General features: G+C 31.0%; 2 protein-coding genes across 5 annotated transcripts in view; one reads left to right on the top strand and one right to left on the bottom strand.

Annotated features, from left to right (window-relative positions):
• LOC124368674 (sodium/hydrogen exchanger 9B2-like) overlaps positions 1–22678 on the bottom strand; it is a 73832-nt gene extending 51154 nt beyond the window's left edge. Inside the window, exons 1-2 of one of the 4 annotated variants that reach the window (XM_046825966.1) lie at positions 22414–22678; positions 5654–5876 (exon numbers count right to left, since the gene is read on the bottom strand). In XM_046825966.1, the coding sequence (XP_046681922.1) occupies positions 5654–5876; positions 22414–22438 (248 nt within the window). In that variant the 5' untranslated portion in view covers positions 22439–22678. Of the gene's footprint in view, positions 1–5653; positions 5877–5953; positions 6114–22287 lie in introns of those variants that run through there. The other 3 variants (XM_046825984.1, XM_046825958.1, XM_046825975.1) reach the window with 3 other exon arrangements.
• Positions 22679–24497: 1819 nt separating this feature from the next.
• Positions 24498–24919, top strand: part of LOC124368670 (mitogen-activated protein kinase 15) — a 38190-nt gene continuing 37768 nt past the window's right edge. Inside the window, exon 1 of the mRNA XM_046825945.1 lies at positions 24498–24785. Within this exon, the coding sequence (XP_046681901.1) occupies positions 24663–24785 (123 nt within the window). The 5' untranslated portion in view covers positions 24498–24662. The remainder of the gene's footprint in view (positions 24786–24919) is intronic.

Raw genomic sequence — 24919 nt, 5'->3', positions numbered from 1 at the left:
GGGCTAGTGGGACTATAAGAGAAAATCGAACACAAAAATGTCCCCTACCGGACAAAAAGGAAATGAATAAACTAGGTAGAGGAGGCTATGATTACACTAGTGATCTGGATAGTGGAATTATGTTGACAAGGTGGAATGACAATAATATAGTAACAGTTGCAACCAACTTCGGACAGTGTTGAACCCCTGGCCAATGTTACTAGGTACAGTAAGGAAGAAAAGAAAAAAGTCCCTTTCCCAGTCCCCAAAAAGTATTAAAAATTATAGTAGCTTTATGGGGGGAGTGGATCTTCATGACTGGTTGGCATTCTAAATATTGTATCAAAATAAAAGGGAAAAAAAGTGGTATTGGCCATTATTTACCAGAAATTATTGACATGACATTAGTAAATGCCTGGATTATCCACAAGCTTACATCAGACAATCCTGTTCCTCTCTTAGACTTCAGGCGTGCTATAGCTATTCCTTATTTGAAGGCAAGTAATAAACGTCTGCCCATTGGAAGACCTTCAGTAATACCCCGTAGTCAACAAGCAGCGCCTTTTGATGACACAAGATTTGACGGAAGAGATCATCTTTTTACACGTTAGAGACAAGCAAAGAAGATGCCAAATGCGACTGTGTACTTCAAAGCCTCTTACGTTTTGCAAAAAGTGCAATGTGACCCTTTGTAAGAAATGTTTTGGCCCTTACCACTCTAAGTGAGCGTATATAAGCTATAAGTTTTTAGATTTTAAGGTCTTTTTTATCTTTTTTACAATCATTTATGTAATTTTAAAAGTAATATTATTTTCATATCTTAAGAGTTACTGACATAACATTATATTTTTGTTAAAAAATTTTGCTCTTGACGTAATGACACTTTACAATACCACTGTCATAATTTTAGGACACCAGGTTATTATACAAAGACACTATGGACTACCACTGTCATATTTATAGGACACCATTTTTTTTGTGTTAAAAATTCATTTTTTTATTATAAAAAAAAACGGTATAACTATAAATGAAATGTTATTTGGACCCAAAATCCTTAGTTTTTATCGATTTTGTAAAAAAACTAAAAAGTTGGTAATTAATGGGTTAACACAATTCTTGAATCATGTTAAGCAAAATACAAGATTTTAAGATGTATTAAAAACAACACTTGCAACAATATTCATAAACATTCAGTCATAAAATAAGCCAATATTATAATTAGTATAACAATGTTGGATATTTAGGATTATTTAGTTCATATATATATATATATATATATATATATATATATATATATATATATATAAAATATAATAAAAAATTAACTTCTTTATGAAAGGAGAGGTTTTTTCCAAACATCTGCCATCGTCCAATTATATAATATTGTGACCTGCAAGGCATTTGACTATGTAGACCATTGTGATATACTGAATAAGTTAAAGTATTATAAAGTTGATAGGCCTAGACTTTTTCTTTTTTAATTCTACCTAAAATACTGTAAACATCATATATACATTGATGGAAATTGGTCCCTTCAGTTAAAAGTCCCTTATGGTGTCCCGCATGGATCAATTCTGAGTCCATTGTTCTTCTTAGTATCAATAAATGATCTGCCATCCTCTGTCAATGCAAATAGTACCATACTTTATGCTGTTGATCATAGTTTCTTAAACATTACACCTAATATCAATGAGATCTCACTCTTGACACAGAACACAAAAACTGAAGCTAATAATTAGTTTATAGCTAATGGTTTCCAAGTAAATGAAGAAAAGACCCAGAAAATGCTATTTCACCTTCAAAACATTGATGATTTCAATCTTGATGGTGATTTGTTTGACATTTGTGAAGTTTTTAAGAGTTTTTACTGATGAAAATCTGACATGGGATTTGCACATTACATATTTAATTTCAAAATTGTCTTGTGTAATATTTCTTCTGAAAATCCTCAAATCTCATGTACTTGTCAGTTATATTAGAATGGCATATTTTACTTACTTTCAGTTGATTCGGGCTGATTCTCTGTCCAAATTTATTATATCTTATTTCGAGCAGAAATTTAGTACATTATTTTATATGTGGCTGTTACAAAATCATTTTTATATTATTGAGAAATTTTTCACTGAAAAAATGCTGGCTTTTAATCAATTTACTCAAGTTAACATTTTCATCTGGTCTGCTATTAAGTTACTGTTTGTATTACCATATTTCTTTTAATTTTAACCTAAATTTGTTATCTATATTGTTAATAATTTATATTTTATTGCTGTTCCTTATATTTTGTCACGTTTTTAATACTTGTTTGGCCATCTTAAGAGCTTAATAGTCCATAATTAATGTAATGTATGGGAATTGAATGAATGAATGAATGAATAATATTTATTTCCCAAATACAAATTAATAACACGTACAATGTATCTATATTACTATAAATCCTACATCCATTATTAACATAATAGATAATCATCTAAATATGGTAAAAAACTGCTGCAAAATATTCAATAATACTATTCCATCAGGGAAAAATAGGGTCTACATGGGCAAGTAGCCTGTGCGTAGACCCTAGCCATTATGGCAACGATATAGGAACGGATTTTTAGAAAAAAAATTAGTTATATGTGATAGAATATTTTGTAATTAAGAAAAAATTAAATAGTAAAACAATAAAAGAAATACAATACATTAATGTTTATAGTTTTGGAGCAATCAGTTAACGATTAATTACTTGTTATAGGTAGGGTATATTTAAGGCTATTTCCGGTAATTGAACATATTTGCACAACATTTTTGTCTGTTGTATTGTTTAGGGTTTTATAAATAATATAGGTCTTTAGGTTGTTTGTCTTGTCTTAGGTTTTCTATTCACGTCGTGAATCATTCTTTATTTTCTAATAATTTTAGGACCATACTTGTTACATTTTTTTCTGGATTATTTATGGTCTATGTGTTATCTAGTCTTAGTTGTAGTTTTCTTTAGAAAATAGTGAACTGTTACTTTTAATGACATTGTCAAAACCTATGTGTGTTTTTATGACAAGTAAAGAATTAATATAAGTACAAATTATATAAAAAAAAGAATAACACTGCGCCTGAGATTTGCAATCTGATCTCTTCCTCATGCGGATGGATAACTCCTTCACAAACCTTCCATTATCAAAAACAAATTTTAAACAAAACCTTTTTTTATTTTTGAACAAATTATCTATTTAAAGTTTTGTCAGAAAATTAAATTTAAGGTTAGGTTCATAATTTTCAATTTGATTTAGCAATGAATTGTTATGAAGTAAAACTTTACACTTACAATTTAAATTGGCATTTAAGTTGCCAAGTTTATGTTTGTTGACAAGTGGCTAACCAGTACTTTTTGGACAAGACATGAAGAATCGCCTAGCATTGAAAGGGTTATGAAATGGTACAAAACATATCTTTATAACAAATGTTTTAAATATTGAATCCATCTAACCCATGGTATATCAGAATTTTACACTAGAATTCTGTTGAGTGCAAAAACATAAATACTATTCTTACTACCACGGAAAATGTTTATTTCCATATTTGTACGGTATTTATTTAATCATATACATAATAAATATTGTATATATGCTCAATAATACTACTTCTGTCTCAATAAACAGTATTTTTTCTGTTGATAGAACTGGCGATCTTGGGAGAAAAGCTCTTTTATCACCTATTTATTATTGCTTTGGGAAGATAACAGAAGAATATGTTTTAACTTCTTTTTGTAAACATGAAAACACATACAATACAGTAATTCCAATAGTCTTATCTCCTTTTTTATGAACCAATATTTTACATGCTTGCTCATTTGCAATGCCGAAGTAATTAAGTTGGAAAGTTTTGTTAATGTAAAAAAGTAAGACTTGGAAAAAGTTATGGTTTTGTATTTTTCTGCTTAATTTAAAAATAATTAATATATACTTATTTACAGCCACAGACAACACTTAAAGAGATAAATATAGCATTTTAGTTTCAATATGTGGAACAATCTGGACTTTACCAAAAGTATTAAACATATGGTACTTTTAAAGTCAACCTGTTGAACAATTGTGGTTGAACAAGTATCTAAATAGTTTGAAAATCGTTATTAATACGTAATTTATATGTGTTTGAATAAGGCAACTTTTAAAATACAATAGATGATAATACACCCAGATCATAGTAGGATAGCTGTATGGTACTAATTATCTATTTGAAAAAGAAACATACACAATTCGTCTATCTAGGAAATCTTTAACTTTTTTACAATTAATGATTAGAACAATCATGAACAATGTCTCATACTAGAAAATAAACAGTGAAACCTAGAGGTCAACTCATTAACTTTTTCTGAAATAAGAGATGAATTATTAAAAGATTGATATCCATTCATTATTTAATCGATGATCTATAAATTAACGGGAGAAATTAAATGGAAGCCCATGACAGCTCATTTTAGTACAATTTTGACAACATGATGAGTATCTAAAATTTGCACACATTATCTGATGCTTTTGTGAACCTTGTGTGTTAAAATTTTCTCCTTCATTCATACAAACCATACTTTGAGCTTTAGGAAAGCCTATCACTCAGAGGCTGGAAAAACTTTAATTCCTGTGTGTCTATATGTCTGTCTGTTCACGAGATATCTCGAAAACGAAATTACGTACAAGCCTCATTTCTATAAGAGCAATACTGTACAAGTCACTTCAAGCAATTTGGCTGAGCATCAATGTATATTTTTACAGTAGCCTTATGGGTAACCATGATGGCAACGACTAAATAGCAGAATAAATATATTTCTAAACAAACAGTGTACAATCATAATAAGATTTTAACATGTAACAATGTTATTCATAGATTTAAAAAAAAATAGAGTGGAAAGTCAATGTTAAAAGTCCGTGATAATATTTGATTTTAGCGCAATCTTACATTGTAGTGCCCTCCCTAGTTCACTGAAACTGTTATTATCTGAACATTGTTATGAAACCTAACTTAATGAATACAAATTTGAATATATCACGTGACAAGATATCTCAAGAAATATTTCATCTCTAAGACTTTAAATATTGCATGAAACTTTATTTTTATATAGACAAGAATGCATTCTATGATGGCGCAAGTCTAACTATTGAATTTGAAGAAAAATAATTTTTGTGTCAATTTCCTTTCTCTATTGTCTGTTTGTTCATCTGCCCACAGAACATATAATATAATATATGAGTTATAGGTTAGAAACTTTGCATGGAACCTCAGTGATCCCCATTACATTATGTAAGAAATGGTTTGAGTTATGGAGAAGAAGACCCTGTTTTGTAAGAAAATAAAATTTTTAAATTATTCAAAACAATTTAACTACCTCTATTAAAAAAATAATAATATTAATCTGGATGATTTTTGTCTTAATGAAATTTTATGTTAATTTGACTACTTAAATACACAAATTGCATGCTTTGAAACCCTTGAGGTTTCAGTCACATTTTAAGTTAGTAACTACTTGCAACACTAAACAATTATAGCAAATATGATAACTGTTGGATTTCACCTCTAGTTGTTTAGCTGTTAATGTGTCAAAGAGTGGGAACGCATTTGACTTGCATATTCCGTTTAATTCTAATTATTTAAACTAACACTAAAATAATTGTTGGAATTACTGAACAAAAACATGAAAACTCACAAATTCATAACTTTCTGAGCGCCCTCTGGTAAGTCACTTGTAAAGGAGTAGATACTGTGCTTCCGGTTCCGTTGTGACTGGAAGGATTGCCGGAGCTCATCATCAACTTGTTTTATCGCATTCTCAGCTTCTAAAATATCAACAACCTCGTCGATCTTTTCCTGAACGGTTTCCGAAAACGAAACCGTCCGCCTTCTGTGTGCCAAAGCATTTGTGAGGTTCTCTGGAAAATAAAAATAAATGAACATGTGTATAAAATAGTAAATTAGAGCCAAATATAATACTTAGAAAATACATTACCATCGGATATATCTAGACTCAAGTTCTCCATATCGTATCTGTCAACAAAGTCCGAAATGACCGAGTCCAAGATCCTTCGGCACTCTAATTAGTGGCTTGTTGTTTGCTTGGTTATGTTAATGAATGCAAAACACTTCATCTTACCAGTTTGGTGTTAGTGAGCAGGCTTCACTAAGGCCATTAAGCCATGGTGAATTATCGTTTATCTACAGAACTCAAGATTAACGACAGCATGCACCAGTAATACGTACTTTTACATTTTTTACACAGCTGAGTCACATCAGGGACCACTTTTACTCTGCAGATATTAAAATGTCACAAAAGTAGCTCTGTGTTGTGCCAAACTATGGGGAAATAATTGACTGAAAGTGGGCGATGGACATCCCCACTAAATACAAGTGTTTTAACTCTAATGCAATATTTCTTACTTTAGTAATGTTAAGTAGAGACAGCCAAGATAAACTTTAATTAGTTGGTTCAACAAAAATTAGTACTGTGTAAATAATATATATATTTGTATGTGTATGCAGCCACACACAAACTACTGACTCATGTACTCTCATAACATTACACCACAGTAAACAAAGAATGACAAAACAAAGATTTGGTTTTATAAAACTTGAATTATTGGGTTTCTTAATTCACATTCATGTATGGAGCAAATAGGATAAACCATGCTTATAAATCATATTTGTTTACCAGTGAAAGTAATTCAGTCACAGATATTTACCTAACAAATTGTGTAATGGCCTCTGCATACAGTTCAATGAAAAGCTATACATTCTATGTGGTACTAAATATGTCTTAGAACTTAAGACAGTTAGATTATAATTGTCACCATACCAAACAAGAGCAGAGAGAATAAATTATTAAAATTTTCAATTCCTTTTTTCTTTATTACAATACCTAGGAAACACCACTGTCCACTTCCTGATCAAAGACATAATAATAAACCACCAATATTTCTTTTGCATTTTCATTATTACAATGATGTCACAAAAAGTATCTCTATATTGTAATTATATGTTGCTAAATATAATACCAATGCAGAAGATTTGTAATAATTTTAGCTGTGTTGGTGCATGTGCTTAAAAAAATGTTACATTTAACGCTATAAACAAAAATAAATTTATGGGAAACTAGTAGTACCCGTAGCTTCACACACAATTTCATACTGAAAAACGGAGACAACGTGGGCATATTCCTTTTAATGACATTCTATTCCTAAGGTCAGTGACAGTCACTGAAAGATATTCTAATCCATCTTAGATTGAAGTATAAGAAAGAAACACGTCTTTATTGAGGCAAAATTAGGACCATATGATCCTTTCTTACATTTAACCTCTTAAACAAAATATATCTTAATAGTGCAAAATAAGGCTTATTAATAAAACTTACACTTACGGTATTTCATTCACTCTTCCATTCACACAGTCACGATTCAAAGGGTAGCCCCGCCGCCCGCCACAATCATCCGGTCCAGATATCTTTGTCTCAGCTACACCACAAACCATTCCCAGCTCTCAATTTGTTTGACATAATCTGATAAGGAGTTCCATAATCTACAGGCGATAACAGTGAAGGATCGGTTATAGGTTGTGGTTCTGTGTATTGGAACTGCGGGAGGGTGTGACTGCCTGGTTGAAGTCTCAGGTGGCAAAATTTTATAATCCTGGAATTTCAAAACTAGTTCACCGCTATAAGAGCCTGCATTTTGTATAGTGAATATGTTGAAAAATAGTATTTTAGTGTCACTTTCAAATGTATTTAGTACAATTATTTTCTTGTACTTAGTCTTTTGTTTATTTTAAAACATAATCTACTATCTAGATAGCCCTCATAATAGTACAGATTGATAAAAAAAGTAAAATGTTTTTAGGTCCATGTAAGAAATTTGGACTTGGGTTGTGGAGAGAATCGGTCAGAGAAATTTTATTAAGTCTACCTTGTACAACCTACATCTGAAAAATCTACCTTGTACTTAGCTAATGACTCAATAATTTCAATAATTTTTATTCAACCCAACATAAAGCATTATACGATATAACATGATTATCAATAAATTGAACTCTGAAGTAGTTTTAATAAGCAATTGATCTTTAATAAATACCTAACAATGAAACATATTATACTGTACAGCAATTTTGGTTTACTAAAAACTTTTTACTAAAAAGTCCTAATAAATTTTATGTCATTAATATTGGCGTTTTAAAAAGGATATCCATTATTCAGAAGTAATTGAAATTAAATTGTTTACTTATTTATTATACAAGGGTGTCTCAGAGCTTAGAATAATTTAAACTAAGAGTTTTATTTCAGATTGTTAATGTAAATGAATTTTTAAATTATAAGTTGGATCTGGTGAAAGTGGAGGTAAAAAGTGGTCTGTTAGCAAACATAATTACTGTTTTTAATGTTAAATTTTGTCAAAGCAAATTCAAGCAGTATTTTTTACTTATTTCAAACAAAATTATAAATAAATATTGATCATTCTAATTACTTTTTCTGGGAAGTTATTCAGATAAAACGTTTAGGAGCAAGGTATGGTAAGGTAGCAAGATTAATTCTCAATGCTGATTGTCATGGTATAACTAGAAGGTTTGTCTTTAGGACTAGTAATCATACTGGTATTCATTTTAGGTCATTTGCCTGGGACATAGCTAAAGATCCTTCTTAAGAGAGATCCAGACCTTTGTATATATGTAATCTGTGGTGGCATCACTGGGCAGAACAAACCTTATATGCAAATACTACCCATAGGTAATTTGTGGCTTTGTGCTTTCATCTGCCCATCTAAAATTTAATTTAACCAATATAAATGTGTATCAGTACAAATTGACTAAAGATAAGAATTTATCAATCTACTTAACCAAAATTAGCTTGATTGTGCTGGGATTCTTAACTTTCTTTACTATTTATACTTTTACTTACAGTGTATTATTAAGGACATGACAGGTCCTTCTTAAAAGACTGTTTTTGCTTTGTCACAGGTAGAACTCTATTGGTTTTGGTCAAAATACTAAATGGTAGCAAAGTTCCAATCAGTTCAGTAAATAATTTTGTTATATTCTATTGAGTCCTTTGATACTCCATTGTATTGGTTTATTTCTTATTTCATTAATCAAAAATTGACTTGGCTATTGTTAAAACCCCATAATGTGTGTTTTTTCAAAAGGGTTGTTTTAATAACTTTTGTAGATGTAATAATACATCATTTGGTGTAAATTTTCATTTGTTTTAAAATGTCAGTTGTTTCATTACAATTTTCTACAGTATAGTTTTTCACTAAGACAAGTGTACTGATTATTAGTTTTATTACAAAATTTTCAAGGAGAAATTCAACATACTTTTTGGTAGGCCTCAAATTGATTCATGTGTACATGTGAGACCCTTAAAGTAAAAGTGAAAAGTCCAGCATTGAGCGATGCAGTAAAGCATGCTATTGTGGTTAGTAATGCAGCCAAAAATATCAGAACAATGAATGTAATGATTCTATTGCTGGATTATACTTTGCTATTATGTTGAATACTTACTTCCAGACTTACCAGTGCAAGATATATTTTATTACAGGAAATTACTGTGGATGAGTTTTTTGCAACTAATTCCAAAGAAATTCCTCAAAATTCCCTTCTTATGTTCACTACACAAGAAATGTCCCAAATCTTCCAATGAGATAATTTCTTTTATTTATGACTATACATAGTAAATAAACTAAGTGAAAACAAAAACCCTGTACTTGTTCAACGTTAATTGTCGTTGACTGAACAAAAATCAATTTAGTTAGATTTGTTAATGTTTTAGTGGAAATGAGACGTTTTGAAAATTTGTTGCAATATTACCTTATTTGAGGCCATTCCTTCCTGTATTTGGCACTGTCATCAAAAGGGACAAAGAAGAAAATTTACCAAATCTACATCTCTAAAAAAATAATTTCAAATTCATCACCTGGTAAAATGTAAGACAGCTAATAATATAATGTCCTAAGGCTTGGTGGCAAACCTTTTATAAATTGACTTGTATGTCTGATTCTTCTTATGATTAGTTAGTACCAAAATATAAAAACATATACTTCAAAATGTTCAAGATCATTAAGTTTTTTAAATTAATGAAAAATAGACAAGATGCTTTGTAAAGTTATCAAAAGAATTAGACCACATGAGAAATTTTCCATCTGAATTCCTGACAACAGTCTCCAAGAAAATCAACCTCTTGCATTGTCAATGTCAATGGAGCTAGCTTATCTAGATCAAATTCCTCTCAACATAAAAATAATGGAAGGCCTCAAGAAAATGTTTCCTGATGATGTATGATACATCTACATAGAATTGTAGTTAAAAGTATTATACCCAAAACTAACAGCAAATAATAATGAAGAAGGAAATAAAATTTAATATCTGTACTGTACACATTAGTAAATAAATAGTTTATTTCTTTATATAATTAAAGGTTTTACTTATATGTGAATATTTTGTACTCTTTTCTTAAATTATCTGCTAAACTTAACAATTTAAAAACCAAAAACCTATACATTGGAAAATATATGACATCAATTCATTTATAATTTTGTACTTATTTAGAGTTAAGTATGATATTAAAATTAAAAATGCTAAAAACTGTGTCTTTTTCTTAATAGTATCACTGCACATACAGGTATACGCCACAAAAAGCTGGCCAAAAGTCCAATTCACAAACTTAGCCACACAGGTCCCTTTTGTTCTGTAATGACAATAGGGAACCCTCTTCATACAAAACCGGTTCATCCCCGCCGCTAACGCGCCTCCTACACCCTCCGCGTCAGTTGGAAATCATCTGTTGTGATATTTACACGTTTGCTTTCTCGACGCTCGCTATTTTTCATCACTTTTCTGTGAAATTTTACACTGTTGTGTTTAGTGCTAACCTAAAAACTTCTATGGATTCTTCACGCACATGTATGTACTTTGTTTATAATGCATTATTGAACTATAAGAATAACTGTTTCATTCATAAAATGTAACAGACAGTCATAAATGTTGTCGTGGTAAAAAAATTCTTATAAATTAATTTTCCGAGAGCATTTTAATTATGAGTTAAACGGAGTTGCATAGACATATTCTGTGAACCTTTTACTTGAATTATTAAGAGAAAAACCTTCCGCCACTTTCCGCCCCTTTGTTTTATTGCAATTTAATTAAAAGAGGTTTTAATAACAAATATTTTAAATTCCGTAATAAAAACACTAGTTTTTTGTCGGCAGGTTCTAGTGCGGAGCCCTCGATGACAATACAGAGAGAGGACATGTTCAAAATTATAAAACAGTGCAAAATGAAAAATTTTGACAAAAAACTGGACTTTCTTGAAGAAAAACTCTCAGAAATTACCAAGTGCCCCAGTGATAAAAATAATTTACTCCACGATAGTTTAAAGTCAAGCTTAAGTGGTCTGCGGCCAGCTACAAAGAATGCTGTTTTCGGAAAGCAAATGTACAATGGCTCGAGGGATCAATATCTCTATCTGATTGGCGACACCATAAACCCGGCCGTCCTTCAAAGGAATTCCAGGAAAGTAGTGAGCGAAGCAAGAGGTGCAAAACAGAAAATGTACGGTCAGAAGTACCTCATGAAGAGTTAACCTACGCTGCAGTAATGAGCGAAAGAGCCTCAGGCAACAAAGACCTTTCTAAGCTCATAAAACAGGCCTCATTAACCCCGACAAGAGCCACCAAATATCGAAAAATTATCAGTTCGGCTTAGAAATGTGCTAAAAGTGGCAAGCTGACCGTAACAGAGGCACTAATTAAGTATGTGGAGGCAGATTTAACCCGTAAACAATATAATGTTATAAGAAGTGGGCAAGAAGATATATACCCGTGTTATTCCCTGCTGCAAAGAGAGAAAAAAGAATGCTATCCTAAAGATATCAGCATCTCTGAAATAAAAGCTGAAGTACGTGTTCAAAATCTTCTCGACCACACCACTCAACGTCTTTGCTTGTATCTAGAAGAAGTATTAATAACGGCAAGTGATACCGAGTTGCAGAATATGACATTAATCAGCAAATGGGGATGCGATGGCTCAAAAGCACAAGAATTCAAACAGATGTTTGAAAACAAATCCGATTCTGATGCCCGTGTCTTCATCAGCTCATTAGTACCACTAAGACTCACGAGCAATGTGAATGGCTCATAAAAGGTTTGGTGGCAGAATCCGGCTCCTTCGTCTTCACGATTCTGCCGCCCCATAAGGATTCAGTTTGTGCATGAAAGCAATGAAGTGACTCGATCTGAAATAGAGCATATTCAAAACCAAACTGAAAACCTTAATCCTACGGAATTTGAGACCAACAACAAACCCGTAAAAGTATCACATACTCTTGTGCTCACTATGGTAGATGGCAAAGTGTGCAATGCTGCTACTAATACAACATCAACGATAAAGTGCTACATATGCAAACAGACAAGCAAAGAATTCAATGAGTTGAAAACTGCTGAAGAAAGTTCCATAGATCCGAGCACACTTAAATTTGGACTATCTGTTTTGCATGCACGAATTCGATTTTTAGAAACATGCCTCCACATAGCATACAAACTGCCTCTTCAAAAATGGAGACTAAACAAGGAGGAAAAGAAAATTTCAGCTGAGAAGAAAAAGCAGATTCAGGACGCATTTCGGGATCAAATGGGCTTGCATATAGATGTGCCCAAGGCTGGATTTGGTAATACCAATGATGGTAACACATCAAGAAGGTTTTTTGCCGATCCAGTAACTAGTTCAAGAATCACAGAGATAAACACAAGAGTTCCTCATGAAGCTAAAAGTGATTTCAGAAGTTCGGGCAAGTGGGCTCCCTATTGACACGGAAAAGTTTTCTGTGTATCTTCGATCCACAGCTGAACTGTATGTGGAGTTATATAAATGGCACCCTATGACCTCTTCATAAAATTTTATGTCACGGAGCTTTGGTCATTGAACAAGCTCTCCTACCAATCGGCCAATTATCAGAGGAGGCGGCCGAATCACGCAACAAGCATTTCCGCTTATACAGGCAAAACTTTGCTAGAACATTTTCGAGAAAGGACTGCATCCAAGATGTGATGAATCGCCTCCTTCTCACTTCAGACGTCTACCCCAGCTGCAGCAGTAGAGTGCTGATAAAAAAGAAGCGGAAACCGTTCTCACCAGAAACTTTGGCGTTTCTAAAAGCAGACGAGTTCGAGTGTTCAGCTAGCACGAGTACTGATGAAACTAGCGAAAGTGACAGTGATGACTATTAGTAATAAGTACTACTTTCACTTCCTTTCGGACCTTCATACATAATTGTAATTGTATATTAATATTGTTGTATTGTTATTTGTATTTATTATTAATATAGTATGTTAGATAATGTATTTGTGCCCAAACCGGCAAATGCTTTTGCAAATAGTTCCTATTTTTTGTGCCCTAGGCTGTACACTAGATTTTATTTATTGTGGCTACATATATCTATTTATTTATATTTGTTAAACTATTAGACTTAGATATTATATAATTGTGTGTATTTTCTCAGGGTTATATTTTAAATTTTTGATAGTTAATAAGAGAATAGTGAATTCAACAATAATGTTCTTCACTTTTGCATTTAGTTTATAATTTTGTTTACTTTCGTTTGTATATGTTTTTTTTTATTATATAAGTTTTTATTTGAATAAGCTAATATTTGTAATTTATAGAGTATATTTAATTTAATTTACTTTAGTGATTAAAAAAATATAACAATAAATCAGACACCTATGAATGGATTTTTTAATTTTTATCCCATTTTGATTTTTTTTACTAATAATTGTTGCATATAAATTCGAAAAAAGGGTATAGGAATAATTATTATTGATCTAAAAAGTCATTTGGCATTAAATTGTTCCAAAAGTACAAAAATGTAGTTTTGGCCAGGTTTTTTGTGATATACCCGTATGTGCACTGGTAATAAATATGTAATCAAATAATATTCATTAATTAAATGGGGAAGTTTTGTTTAGTTTCCTAAAAGTTATGTTTGATTTAGTTGTGGGTTTAATGTAACAATTCAACTGGAAATAAATTAAGCAATTTTAACTTGTCACACTCCATTTCCCTTCTATTCACATATAAGTTTTCCTTGCATCCTTAACATTTTTAAAAGATATTAATTTTATGCCATTCATTTAATATAAAATTTTACAGACACAAATATGTATTACTTGTGATTAATGTGTTAATTATTTAGTATTAAAACTTTATCTTCAGCTGGTGTGTTATGTGACCGTTCCACAGCATTTGAATGTGTGGACCAAACACAAGTGATAAGTACACTTAAGAAAGTTTATATTTCTTGCTCCACTATAATATTAATATTCTTTTATATTTCTGATTGTATGTAAAAAAATAAAAATAAAAAAATAACTGTGGTTTAAAACTCATATAAATTTAAGACATGTTAGAATTGAAGACAGACTCAAACCGAAGTTATAAATCATGAATTTATTGAGACAAATCTTACCCTGCAACAGGAAATTGTTTTTATAAACAAAAAACTTGACAAAGTCATTTCTACTAATTAGCACATAATACTACAAACTGAAAGCAACAAAATTCATTACACATTACTATAATGAACATGAATTCAGACAAATCCATTTTTCAACATAAAATTAAAGAATTAACCACCACATTAGATAAGATATGAGATAAGTAAGATATCAGCATGAGAGAAGATAGAAAAAAATGATGTAATGATAAGAGTTGACGATTTATTTGAAAAAGAAAAAAGCTTAAATTTTGAACTCAAACAAAAAGATAAAAAACAGACTTTATTCCTAAAACTAAAGAGCTTGTATTGAAGATTTGTGATTTTGAAAAAAATTATTATTACCTTCCTAATATCTTATTTAGGTAATACTTCGTCAAAATTTAAGACAAATTTCTTTAGCCCAAAGATTTTAGCAAAAAAACTTTTAGCTCTGTATGTAGAAATGTGCTCAGAAATAACTGTAAGCTCTTCACTTAGCTTGCTCTAAACTTCAATTCATACTTGCAAGGTACTAGTAGAACAGAGATGAGGCAGACAAGTCCTGTTCAGAATACTAAGCAATTATAAACCAGGAGGAGGCAGATGAACCCCGTCTAAAAACTGAATTTTGACAAAAACATTGTACTTTGACAAGAGACCTCAGTTTCCAAAGTTACCAAGTTGAGCAAGATAGATGACTTATCTGTTAGGAGTATCAAAGAACTACAAAGTCAAGATAACATATCTCTGAACAAATAGGAGGCATTCCGATATCTGAAGAAATTATCAACTAAACCCAAGTCACATCATTTGTTCATTTAGAAGAGACCCAAGCTACTCAGGATTTCTGTTCCCAATCAAAAAAAGAAGACTCAAGGCAAAATCTATACTAACACAAAATTGACTACAGTCTTCAACAAGAAACAATAGTTTAAAAGCCACTTGGAATATTATCATCAGTGAGAGATTGATAATATGTCATATAGCACAGGCCCCGTTAGTATATGGCAGATGGAAGTTGTAGGAAAAATCGTTAGTGACCCTGATAAAGTAAGTGAACATTTTAATACGTTCTTCAAGACAGCAACTGAGAAAATGATACCCCAGACTAAAATCTAAAAGACAAATAATGCTCAGATGAACAATTCATTCCAAGGGGAAGCTATTAAGTACAAGCAGCTTGCATCACATGAAGAGGTCTTGAATGTATTTTCTTCCTTCAACAAGAAGTCAAGAGCACTTTTGATAGCATCCTGACATGCACTTGATTATGAATACTTTATCGGAAAATGTTTGGTAAGGTAAGAAATTATAACACATATTGTACATAAATTTAAATTCACTTAAATCAAGGTAAACTCCAAATAAAACTGAAAATGGAGTGGTGATACCATAACTGAAAACAAAGGAGTGTCAGTGGTGTGGGTTTCAAGTCTTGACATAAGAAAGACGGTAATGTACTTCGGTTTGTTGTGCTAAAAACTAGAACTTTGATTTATAAAGGTTAACAGTAGGCAAGATTAAGGGTCGAAATTATATGTATTGATGTTATGTAAATTAAACCTTTGATACAAAGAGGTAAATTGAAATAAACAGCATTGTAGGGGACATCTACATTAACATTAAAACTAACTCATAAGCTTTCAATTGATGTATAGTTTAACGATTTTTTTTTATCGATATTAATGTTTTAGCAGTAAAATACGAATCAACCCGACTTTTGAAGTTCGACACCAAATGGTTCAATTGACACTTCCAGGGTTAAGAGAAAAAAAGTATTTGAGCTAATATAGATTTTTGATATAATTTTCAAAATCATCTTAACTTCATATCATGCCCATATTTTAATTATCTGATATCATTTCTATTCTGGATGAAAATAAATAAATATTTCTGATTTTTAGTGGGTTTCTAGGATAAAAATCTAAACTAAGATGAGCATAGTAAATTTCTGTTAAAAATTAAACATAAATTTATTTAGATTATTTTGCTTTAAAACTATTTCTCAGTCTTCATCTCTAGAAATAATTAGTAATTTATTTTTCATATATTCAACTTATTTTAAAGTATAAAAATGTGTTAAATGGAATTCTTAAAAAAAGTTAGACTTAATTTTAAAAGCAAAAAGTAATAATTGAAGAACTAAAGCATAATTAAATGTAATCAGAAAGGAATCCCTTATTTATGGGAATTAAAATGTATAATATGATACTCTGTTGTATTAAATACTTAAATAGAAGAAGTTTTCAATTGCAATAAAAAGTTAGTTAGAGAGAATACGCTACAGTGTAAAATAATTTTTAGATGCCAGTAAATAGTTTTGCTTTTTCTGGAACAATAAATAACTTATTTTATGTTACAAATTGTTACAACCAATTTAAAACTAATTTTGCTAATAAAGATTGGATAGAAACAACTCTTTTTATAGTATTGCCTAACATTAAACGTTGTCTCTGCTTTTTCTTTATTTAATGAAGTCTATGTCATTTGTGACTTTTGGAGAATTTCATTTTGTAAGTAATCAAAAGCATATTGTTATTTCAGTTTTAAGTCATAAATAGTACCATTTCTTATTTTATTAATTTGTATATTTTTTAACCAAGTTCATTGGGTTATCAAATCGGCCGACACACTAGGAACCAATTCAATTAGTGTTTTCAACTATTGATACAAGGACATCAATCCCCAGCCTTAGCTGGCTCATGTAAGCACAAATACCAATACTTTATCTCTGAATTGCAACATAATCTTTTTCTGTGAGATCATATGTAAGTCCACCTGTACTGTCAACACCATTTAGAAGCTTCTAATGGCCACTGAATATATATTTTTATTGTAGAAGAAATTTATTGTGCATCAGCTAATGATTGTGGAAGAAATATATTCAGTTGGACCTTTAATATTCTTTTTGAAGTTAAACTAAAATAAAATGGAAATACTTGAAATATTTTTTAATTTTTTAAGTTATAATGTAGACAATTTTAATACTCTATATAATAAGGACTCTTTTGAAAATCAACAAAGTAAACCTTAGCTTTATAATAACAATATATAAATAAGTAACGATTATATGAAATGTATGTAAAACACTGCAAAATATCTAAAATTAGCCTGACAGTTCTAAGACATGCCTCTGGTAAAAGACTTGGCAATTTTGGAACAGGCTGTTGTTAATAGATTACCTGGCAGCGAAAAGCTAATCAAGAATAGATTGTTTAAGAGCCCCTAGTCAATATCTCAAAGACCCTCAGGTTCTGGGGGTTTGTCCATTCTCATGATCTTCTTTTTTAGATGTGTGCCTATGCTCTACAGTAAATATATATATAAAACACACATTTTACCCCCCAATTCCATTCCTTGGTGAGTGGGGGGGGGGGGGTGCCATGGTTGCCCATTTTAAAACTCTTTCTGATTTTGATACAACTTTTTATAAACTATGTGTTTTACGTCTATGTTTTAGAAACCCATCAATAATGTTTTATATTCCCAACTTTCGACATCTGAAGGACAAAATTTGTCTAGTTTTAATAGAATTAGTAGAAGTACTTATAGGGTCATTCCACATCAAATTATTCAGTCCATTTCACTCACCATCTCAGATTTTGACGAAACTTTGCATTTTTTTTTATCCTTTCCTATAGATAAGGAAATAGGTTGTACCAAATTTTTCATTCCTACCTTAACTTGTTTTTGTTTTATAGGCAGTTAAGGTTTTAGGAAAATGAGCATTTGTACATATTTTGCCAACTCCGGACAGGCTTTTACTTACATTAAAAAAATTTGTATGTTCATCATTTATAGTGTAAATGTAATGAAATTGTACAATATTATTGAGAAAATTGTACAGATTTCAGAAAAAAATTAAACCCTTGCTATGTGGCTTAAGAAAATGTTTGGGAATTCTTTAAGTGCTTTTTGGGACAGAAAAGGTGTTTTACCTAAATTGCAATATCTTAAAAGGGCAGTTTGATAGTTAAGTATTTTTTTTTTTTTAAAGTCATATGTACAAAAAAGAGAATCACATACTAAAATATAATTCATGGCATTTGTTTGCTTCACCATCTATAAACGTTTATAAAATAAAAAACCTTGATTGTACAATTGTTTTAAGTTTGGAAGTTTTAACAAAACTAATGCCTAATAAAACAATTAACAACTTTAGTTAATTAAGATTAAAAGGTTAAGTACAACACTAACAAAATATTTTTACAGATGCAGACATTTTAATGTAGCTTAATATATAACAAAATAAACATATATATTATTAATAGGCTATAGTAAAAACAATAATCTTAAATTATTATTAGTACCTAGGTCAAACGTCTTTTATTACTCCAAAGCAACGTAAATGAAAATTAGGGTTAAGCTTAAAGTAAATTTTTGCTGAAACATTAATTGACTGGAAAACAAATATGAGTTGAGGTAGGAATGTAAAACATTTTTTTATATTTCCTTATCTATCTATATATATAAAAATGAATGTTTGTATGTTTGTCCTTTATGGAATCGTGAACTATTGGACCGATCATGATGAAAATTTGTACGTATATGTATTTTTCCACGGAGAAGGTTTATAAGCTATGCCCATCCCTTTCCCGATTCAGGATTCCGCCCCACTGGTTACAGAAATACCCATAAGAAATGCATTGCAGCAAACATATGTTAACGTCTTTTCAAATTTTTAATCAGCTGTTCTTTGTAAACATATATTACACTTATAGTTTTAAAGCATAGAGTAAGCTTAAGAGAAACGACAAATTTTGTTTAAACTGTTTTTGCAATCACTGTTAAACATAGACTTTACTATCCAGATAATACAATTCAAATTTGACGTAAAAATTCACCTTTAACTGCAATATTTATTTAATATAAACCATGCTCATGCTTGATCAGAAGAGTAATGCAGATATCATAATTACTATCTTACGTTGGCTACAAATATAAAGAATGTTATAAAATCAACCTTAGTTGTTTTTTTTGACAGAAGTATGGTTCTCAAAACTCCGTGTGTACATATTCTCTCGATCGAGACAACAAAGCAAGCTCAATCGTGGCATCGGAGATATAACTAATTTAATCTAAAATTTATTATAGTAAAAAAAAAATTTACTAAGTAATATAAGGACTTCGGTTCTTAAGATTTGCGTGCGAAGCCGTGGGTAACAGCTAGATAGAGGCAGGAATATGGTACATACCTTCATAATACGCCCAAGAGGCTCACGATGGAACGACTATCAATTATCTCAGCAATGTTTAGAATGTGATAGAAAAAGAATAAGTGAATATAGTGTACTGTTTTCAACGGGAAATTGCGTGCGAAGCCGCGGGCAACTTTTGCAAAAAATTATTGAAATGCGCAGCAAAGCGCGCCGGGCCCGCTAGTATGGAATAAAAATGTAAAGTTTAATCAAAATCTGAGATGGTGGGATACCCAGACACCCCTTCATACTGTTTGGAAGGTTTTTTAACCTGCCAAAAGTAAGTTGGGGGATACAAATTTTTCTAGAAAATAAAACATTGAAACATGTTGAAAAAAGTTTCAATATCGAACAAGTTTTAAAAACATAATTAAAATGAATAATGCTAAATTTTAAATACAAATATTCGTACAAATATTAAAAATGTTTAAAAATATATTCGTTGTTTTCATTATTCATTTATAAGTGAGTAAACACCGAGTGAACAACAGTGAGTTGAACACCGTTGTAAATAATACAGTTATTGCTACGGATAAAGTATATAATTGCAATAACAATTAAACCCACAATATTTTTAAAACTAATAAATTAGTTAAATTAACTTGGTTCTTTCGTAAAGGTATGTTTATTGCACAATAAACTAATTTATTGAGTTAATACGGTATCAGTGAGCCAATGCGCCAACTACAGTTCCGGCAGAAACGTTCACTCATCACTTCATACGCTACTACAGGCTAAACTAAACTTCCAATAAAAAAATGATAAATTACAAAAAAAAAATATTCATCTATTTTCACACAACTTTCTCGCTGACAAATTTTGTCTGACCAAAAAATAAAAAAAATCCTCGCTTACTACTTTTTTCTTGTCATTGTAAACGCTATGTAAAATGTAAACAATAATCAAAATTATTTCGAAATTTTTTTAATATTTAAAGATGTAACCAATAGATTGCCAATATTAAGAGCTTTAATTTGACGCATCTTACAGAATTGTACGACATTGGCTTCACTTTTAAATCGTGAGAGGAAGCCGTAAAGGTCACTGATTTTCGCAGTCTGTTTTCATACTCCGCCGGGACAGTTTTAACACAGCGAGACTGACTTTTTCATCAGGTTAGTATCATTAGCATGTCGGTGACGCGAACCGAGGATTTTACCCTCTACCAAAACGCTCAACGCGCCTAAAGAAGTTTTCACTTCAACAAGTTTTCAAAGTAGGGTTTATGGTATTCTCCAGTCAAGGTAGTGAGACAGAGATAAATGTGTGTTATATATTTACTTTAGAGCATAAGAACGCACCTGCAAAATCAAACAAAAAATGAAATGGTTCATGGAAGAGTTTAATCAAAGCGTCACCATTATCTGGAGTCACCAAATATCTCTATCTTTTCCAGTAAAATAATCAACCTACAAATAACTACATTTCGTTAGATTAGTAACAGTACTTCAATAAATATAAACAATAGGAGGAAGACTTTAATAAGAAACCTACACTTGTTAGTTAGATGGTTATTATAGAGCGATTCAATATATTATCCAACTACGACATTATATAATGAAGGAAAGGATTCTCCCGATAGGCGTACTTCTCTGCAGTAAAAAAAAATCACAGAGCTGGTCTGCCAGTATTCCACTCCTCAAATTTCTCTTGGCCATTTGCCAAAAGATTTCAACTGTTTATTATTGAGTACACAATTTCTTCATATTCATCGCCATTTACAAATTCTCTAAAATACTTTCTTCTTGTTGTTTATTATTTACATTAAACAATATTATGGTTAATACGGTAAGTTAAATAAATTGGGGTAGGGTACGATAAGCGGACCTGGTTTTTTATATTGAAGAATGTAATCATCAATACCTAATATTCGCTTATCAAATCCTAGGCTATCAATCGATATAAAAGTATCTATAGTCCTCAATAACAATCATATGTTTTAAATTAAAATATGAATTTAATATTTACAGTGATAAAACAAATTATTATAACCAATAATTAAGGAAAACTGCAGACGACCATATTTGCTCCTCTCACAGTTACAGTTGTTTCTTTCCCAAATATTTCAGATAATGGGTTATTTGGGTACGAGTCCATCATGTTAAAGTCACGAAAAACATGTCTTATCATCTTTCAAAGCAATGTTGTGTAGTTTTCTAAAATTGACTGCCATTGTTAATAATCAAACGTTACTTATATAAAATTGAAATATTACATTACAAGTGTTATTTGAAAGTGTTTACAGCTGTTGATATAGATTATTTAAGTTGTCCAAAATAATTAATCATTATGGATGGTTATGATTAAGTAATATCATTTGCCAATTTCGATATAAAAAACAGGGTCCGCTTATCTTACCCTACCCATAAATTAATTGTAATATCAAATTCTATATATTTGATAAAACAATCAAAACATTAGATAAAACAACTGAATAAGGAGTGGAGGCTGCTTATTTAAGTCTATCCACATTAGGGTCAGAGAGCAAAATCAAGATTAATAGACATATGTAAAATTAGTTGGCAACACACCTCAAAAAACACAAAAAAAATCTACAAACTAAATACATGGTTATATGCACTTTAAACACTTGGTTGTAGAACATATGACTACTCTGTGCAATAAATAATAACTTACATCATTATTCACAACAACTGTACAACATAGCAAATATTTTCCCAGTCCTTTTAGGTTTAAATTTGACATTCGATGTGCTGTACACTGTCAAAAAGAAAGCAAAACGACCATGCACCCACAACTTACTGCCACCAATTCTAGACCTCGACATTTTCTGCTTGAACTTAAAAATCACATCCAATAACTATCCCAAGTATTCAAAAGAAAAAGAACTGAAATAATAAATCCACTAAATTTGGAACAATATAGGTTAAATCAGGCTGGTCTGTCTAGGTACTCGAACATAAGTTTACGTTTGCACAGATGTTTTAACAGAAAAAGTAAATGTCTGCCAACTGTCCGCACTTAAAACATAGACATCCATCAAACACTGTTGTAGCGTGTGGTAAATGGTGCCAAGCGATGTGTACGTCATCAGTTTGGAAAATAAACATTTGGAACGAACATCTTTACACATCCACTGTTGAATCACAAACAGTCACTACGTCATTGAAGTTTGGCAAGCAGCCAAAAGTCAATAATATTTGGATAAGTTTCTAAGTACATAAATCTACCTACATTATCAGATGAATCACTTCAGAACACGTGTTCATAGTTATTATGCTCTCTGGTTTGTTATCTTTGACGAATATACTTCTGGTACACTTTTTCATTGGGTAAAAAATCCCTAGAATATAGTGGTACATATATTTTTTAAGAAATAGGTCTCCGAAATAAACTTTTATAGTTGATCATGAACCCACATTAACCTATTGGTACTGGTACTTATACAGCACACACTGGCGATGTGTGTTAACTGTCTTAGTCATCACGATAGCAATAATCCACAGGCAGATGTGTTGCGATAATGCATAATACTATTATAATTGACTACTTATCTGTACATTAGAATAGATTTAGGTATAGACTCTGACCAACCACTAAATGAAATTTTGGGATCTCTGTATGAACCCCGCATTTACACTAAACTCATCACTAAGTAAAAAAATGTAATATTTTACAAAAAAAAGAATATATATATATATATATTCTTTTTATATATTCATTATATTATATTCATATATATATATATATATATATATATATATATATATATATATATATATAAATTGGAAACAATTTACGTCAGTTTTTGTTAGATACAACTTGTTTATTTATATTAAGCGATATTCGTTCGTAAATGTTGAATGCATGTAGTAGCGTTCTTGTAATCTAGGAGACATTTACATTTTTGCGTGTTTTATTGAACAATCCGCCTAATGTTGAGATTGTGTCCGAGACTACACACTGGTTGCGGGGCCCTAACCAATTACCAACTACTACACCATGTTATACAGCCAGCCTACAACTCCGAGTCCGAACTTTACCGCATCGTTACATTTCATATACCAACTGCATTAGTAAGCAGCATCAATAAAACAAATATCAGCAGTTTATCAAACAAACGCACAGAAGTCTGAAACAGCGTTAGATACTAGACGCTGCAATAAAATGAAGGTGAACTGGAGCTATATTAAACATTCAAATAGAATCATCCATTCCTACCAAAGCTACTTTATGTGTAGATTTTAGTTAGTCCGCAGCCTCAAGAGCCACAGGAGATTAGCCAACCATGTCGCGCACACAATGTCACACGCGCAGCAACCCGGCCTACTTGCCGTCACATTGTTTCTTTGACTCATATATTAGGCCTTAGTCTGCAATTTTCTACATTTGTTATTTTAGGCTGAGGTTTTTAAAACCTGTAGTTTCTCATGCGGCGGCCCTGAAAGTTTGTACCACATTTGAACATAGGCACAATGTAAATTATTGATGTTAGTAACAACAATAATGCATGTTTCTAAAATTAGTAATTAACAAAGAATTAATACTCATATAGGAGAGATAAAAGAATTCCTTATTATTAGCTGTTTTAAACAATGACACCAACGAACGCTGGTGCTTGCAATACCTTTACGAAGCAATACCTTACACCTGACTTGCTCTGATACTTATAAAAAATACATGTACCATTAAATTAGATACGAAACATTAGCCGAGACATTTGTTTAGATGTAATTGATTTATGAAATACAAAAAGTCATTTGTGATTTATTTGCCATCTCACTATCGCAGAGAAAACAATTCAGATGATTGATCAATAAGCACAGATGTGTACGTATCCATAGCAACGAGCATTATAAACCAAACTAACCAAAGTTTAGTATTGTCATTTCATTTCATACCTTTTACAAACAACTCTCGACTTATCAAGAGTCATTTTTCTATGGAGAATTTGGTGTCACATAATTAAAATTAATTGTTTTTATATGTGTTTTTGAAGAGCTTTATTAGTTGCAATTAAGTTAATTGCTGCTGTGCACTTTAAAAATGGGATGAAATTAATATTTCTAAGAACTGTTAGTTCAAGATTTTATACTCTTATAATGCGTACACTTAAAGAAATCGATGATCACATTATGCAAAAATATGATTTTAAAAAACGAATAGGAAAAGGTGTAAGTACCTGTGAATAACAAAGTGTGTTATAGTAGGCCTACTTTTAATTAAATTTTAGACATTTTCAAAACCAAATGTTATTTACCTGATTCCAGTTCACTGTATAGACTCACTATAAAAATATCTGTATATA

This window comes from Homalodisca vitripennis, chromosome 1, assembly GCF_021130785.1.
Source record: "Homalodisca vitripennis isolate AUS2020 chromosome 1, UT_GWSS_2.1, whole genome shotgun sequence".
In the NCBI taxonomy this organism is placed as follows: domain Eukaryota; kingdom Metazoa; phylum Arthropoda; class Insecta; order Hemiptera; family Cicadellidae; genus Homalodisca; species Homalodisca vitripennis.
The sequence above is the reverse complement of the archived record's forward strand: the minus strand, read 5'-3'. Positions and strand labels throughout refer to the sequence as shown.